This window comes from Triticum urartu, unplaced genomic scaffold, assembly GCF_003073215.2.
Source record: "Triticum urartu cultivar G1812 unplaced genomic scaffold, Tu2.1 TuUngrouped_contig_4347, whole genome shotgun sequence".
Taxonomy (NCBI): Eukaryota; Viridiplantae; Streptophyta; class Magnoliopsida; order Poales; family Poaceae; genus Triticum; species Triticum urartu.
In genome coordinates, this window is record NW_024114929.1 from 1395 (window position 1) to 5639 (window position 4245).

Genomic DNA, 4245 nt, shown 5'->3' on the forward strand with positions numbered 1-4245 from the left:
GAGCGGCAGAGGGCAGGCACAAGAAAAGATGCACAATCTCGTTTTTTTTGTGTGGTTAAACAAAGTGTGCTTCTCACGGTTCATGTGGCTGGCAGAAACTGCTAATGAAAATGCGGTTTTTGGCCTGGCATGCAATCTTTGCAATAAACCTAGAAATACATGTATTGGGCATTGTTCTCTCTTCTTTGCTTTGCTGCGACCCTGAATGTGATGGGTTTTTTTCCAGACAGCGTCAAGTTGATAGCACCCTAACTTGCATAAGAAAGACTGAAGAAATCCATAAAGATTCAGCACTGATGATTGAATTGCACAGTAAATAATCGAACCAAGCAGCTGTTACAAGAAATTTATTTATGGAAAAGTCTTCTTTTCAACTGATTGATTTCTCATCTTGTTAAGTCGTCTCTGCCTTGCGTCACGTGTCCCAACGAGACCGCCGCACCGCTTACCAATGGCGGAGTTAAATTTTAGCTTACCAATTAATGGTATTTCATCTACTTTCTCTAGGGGGGGGGGGGGGGGGGGGGGCCTCCCCGTGTTGCCCCAGTGAAGCTCTGCCATCACCGCTTACCTCTCGCTTCCTTATATTCTTGGGTGAAGCAATCCCATCCGCTCCACATGCTCGATCCCCTTTTCTAGCTCTCGCTTCCTTCTCTTTCTTTCCAAATCAACTTCACCATTGGCGAGTGCTCCCAGGCCCGGCCAGCCACAATTTATTGCCAACACTTCATGTTGCAGGGGCACCGCGAGCTGCCGGATGGGAGGCGACGCCGTCGAGGTCACCAGTGCTGCGATGGCGGCGGGGCTGCAGAAGTCGGCATCTCGCAGCTGAGGCACTGCCAGCCGGTGCTGCAGAACGTCGACGGACGACGCGGAGGGGGCGCCTGGCAAGCTGCGTTGCAGCATCCACCTTGCTGCATGCCGAATGGGGCCCGACGCCGTCAGGTCACTGGTATTGCGATGCCCGCGGGACTGCAGCAGCCGGTGAAGCAGAAAGGGCTCGTCGGCGTTGCGATGAAGCATCGCGCGGGGGCTGCCGGAGCTGCAGTGAAGCGCGCGGGGTCGTTGAAGCTCCGCCCACGTTGCAATAAGCACCGCCGGAGATACAGTGAATCGTCGCCGGAGTTGCAATGAAGTGCCGGGGGGACCTTGAAGCTCGTCCTCGCGGCAATGAAGCTTAAGCCGGAGCTGTAATGAAGCTTTCGCGCAGCGGCGACATGCTCAGTGTTGCCACGGAGCAGCCCCTGGTGGCTCCCAGTGCTGCGATGCAGCGGTCGTGCTTGCCGGCGTCGGGGCGACGGCAGGTGCATCATTGCTGCACTCGTCGGTGTAACAGGGGTGTGCAGTCGTCGTCGTTGCTGAGAGGAAGTGGGTGTCACAGCAGCGTCGGGGGCTTGTGGATGCAGACGAGAGGAGAGAATCACGACGTGACGAGCTGAGTTGTTCTAATCGAACGGGTCACATGTGCCTAATCAAACGGTTGGCCAGCGGATGATTTCTTCAAAAAATCATCCGGCTGATCCGTAGCAGCCGCCTTTATTTATCCATCCCATCTCCCAACTAGCTAGTTACGAACCACATGAGTTTATACTTAGATAGTACTCTAGATGAGAAGCTGTAGCTGGCTCAGAGCACACAAACAAACACCATACGTACAGTTCCCAACCGACATGACACGAACACGACCATACAACTGAAACACCGAATCGGATGTACAGCTCCCCACACACAGCAAGATTCATCCGCAACGATTCTTCTCGTAACGTCATCGGAAACATGCTTCGATCATCAGTGGATCCATCTATCGATCGCGACCGCGACAATGCATGATCAATGGACAAGGAGCCTGCTGAGTGCTCTTGACTTGACATGGCATGTCGTCTTGGTGGTGGTCATTCAGCTGCAGAGCCTGACGGTGCACGCCACCGCCCGCGCCCAGTACTTGAGCCGCGTCTTCACCTCCTCCGTGCTATCCCCTGCAACACCACCCACCACCACCACGTTAGATGAAGAAGAACAACTCGATTCTTGTAGTAGAATTGTAGTGGGAGGCGTTTGATTTTTTTTGCTCACCTGGGCTGGAGATCTTCCAGTTGGCAATGGGCGGCGAGGAGGTCGGCGTGGCGGCCGTCGCCTGCTCCTGCGGTGCCTGGGGCTGGTCGAGGAACCGCTGCCTCATGGAGTAGCAGAGCTCGAGGGCGGGGAGGGTCCCGCGCAGCTCCGGGATCTCGTCGTAGCTGAAGCCGAAGCCCAGGTCCGCGCACCCCTTGAGCTCCTCCAGGTCCTCGTCGGTGAGGCTCCTCGCGCGGCACACGCCGTCGCCGCCACAAGGTGACGACGCGGCGCCGGTGCTGCCCGTCTCCTCGGCGGCGACGACCACGGGCTTCGGGCGCCGTGGCCACGCAGCCTCCCACTGAGCTCCGTGCCCGAACCAGACGTCCTGAGCCTCAGCCTCCGCCTCCCTGCTGGTCGCGGCCATACTCACAATGTTCTTGTGGCGGCGTGGCGGATGAAGCGGTGGTGTCGACGGGTTGGATGAGCAGGTGGAGGACGGTGCGGTGGTTATCGCGGCGGCGCCGGAGTCGGAGGTCGACATCTCGTCGCTCTGCTTCTCCCGTGTGGTGGATGTGGCGTGGGCAGAGGGGCGAGGTCGGAGCCATATGTATGCTGGATTGCTGGTGGGGTCCGTCTAGGACTCTAGGTGGATGTTGTCTGGTTCGGATGGGATGGCTGTTGGAATTGATTTCTTGTTGTAAAAAGTCTCAGAGATAAAACGGGGAGTCTTTTTTTTTTTTGGAAAAACCTCCATATATTAATTAATTTGGAAAGGTTATTACAACCGTTCATTGCAAAATTTCGCCACATAGGCCCGAACACTATTGAGAAGAATCTCATCAGATCTACTAATAAGATTATTTTTCTCACCTGTTTACATCAGAGGTGCAGCATACAGATCCTAGTATTCTTCATAAGGTGTAGCGGAAGGTATCTCAACATATGAATGACTTCTTAATGGCTTCGTACACTGTTGAGGATGTGAGGAAGGCAGTTTTCAGTATTGGGGACCTGAAGGCCCGGGTCCGGATGGTTTACATGCAGTCTTTAAAAAAAAATATTGGCATATAATTGGAGATGAAATTACTCAGGAAGTTCTTTTGGCTATCAATTCTAGGACGATTCCGGCAGAATGGAATGATACTACCATTGTGATGATTCCAAAAACTGATGCACCTGAGCTGGTAACTCAATTTCGACCCATCAGTCTCTGTAATGTGCTTTACAAAATTATTTCCAAGCTGCTGGCTTTACGACTGAAGGTTATTTTGCCTGAGATAATTTCGCCTACACAAAGTGCCTTTGTTCCCGGGGGGATGATCACTGATAATATATTAATTGCTTATGAATGTGTGCATAAGATTAAGAACAAGAGGGCTGGTCAGACAGGACTGTGTGCTGTTAAACTTGACATGCACAAAACTTATGATAGGGTGGAATGGTCCTTCTTACATGATATGATGATAACATTGGGATTCCATGATCAATGGATTGAAATGATGATGGCTTGTGTCAGTTCTGTCAGATACAAGGTGAGGTTTAACTCTCAAGAGACAGACACGTTTACCCCTACCAGGGGCATTAGACAAGGGGATCCACTTTCTCCCTATCTGTTCCTTCTCTGTGCCGAAGGGCTTTCTAGTTTATTGCAGTATGAAGAAGAAGCTGGTGGCATAGAGGGAGTCAGAGTGTGCAGAAATGCACCATCAGTATCACACCTTTTATTTGCTGATGATTCTCTAATTCTTATGAAAGCAGATGTTTTAAATGCAGCTTCCTTACAACATGTTCTGGAGACCTACTATCAGAGTTCAGGGCAATTGGTGAGTCTGTCCAAATCTAGTGTATTCTTCAGTCCAAATACTCCTGCTGTATCCAGAACTGAAGTGTGTGAACAGCTACATATTGACACTGAAGCATTGTCTGATAATCTGGGCCTTCCAGCATTGGTAGGGGCTGATAGAAGTGACTGTTTCAGGCACTTTATTGAGAGGATTAAAGAAAGATTAATGGGATGGATGGAGAAACAACTGTCTACTGGTGGTAAGGAGATTTTACTAAAATCAGTGGCACAAGCGATCCCTGTGTTTGCCATGTCTGTGTTTAGTATCCCTAAAGGAATTTGCAAGGAAATAACTGATTTAATTTCCCAGTTCTGGTGGGGTGATGATGAGGAACATAAGAGGATGC

General features: G+C 51.1%; 1 protein-coding gene across 1 annotated transcript; it reads right to left on the minus strand.

Annotated features, from left to right (window-relative positions):
* Positions 1 to 1896: 1896 nt before the first annotated feature.
* On the minus strand, positions 1897 to 2596 carry LOC125527689. Its single transcript, XM_048692207.1, has 2 exons — positions 2074 to 2596; positions 1897 to 1976 (listed from the first exon to the last, which is right to left on the minus strand). Exons 1-2 carry the CDS (start codon positions 2594 to 2596, stop codon positions 1897 to 1899), a joined length of 603 nt encoding a protein of 200 aa, XP_048548164.1.
* Between the last annotated feature and the right edge of the window lie 1649 nt (positions 2597 to 4245).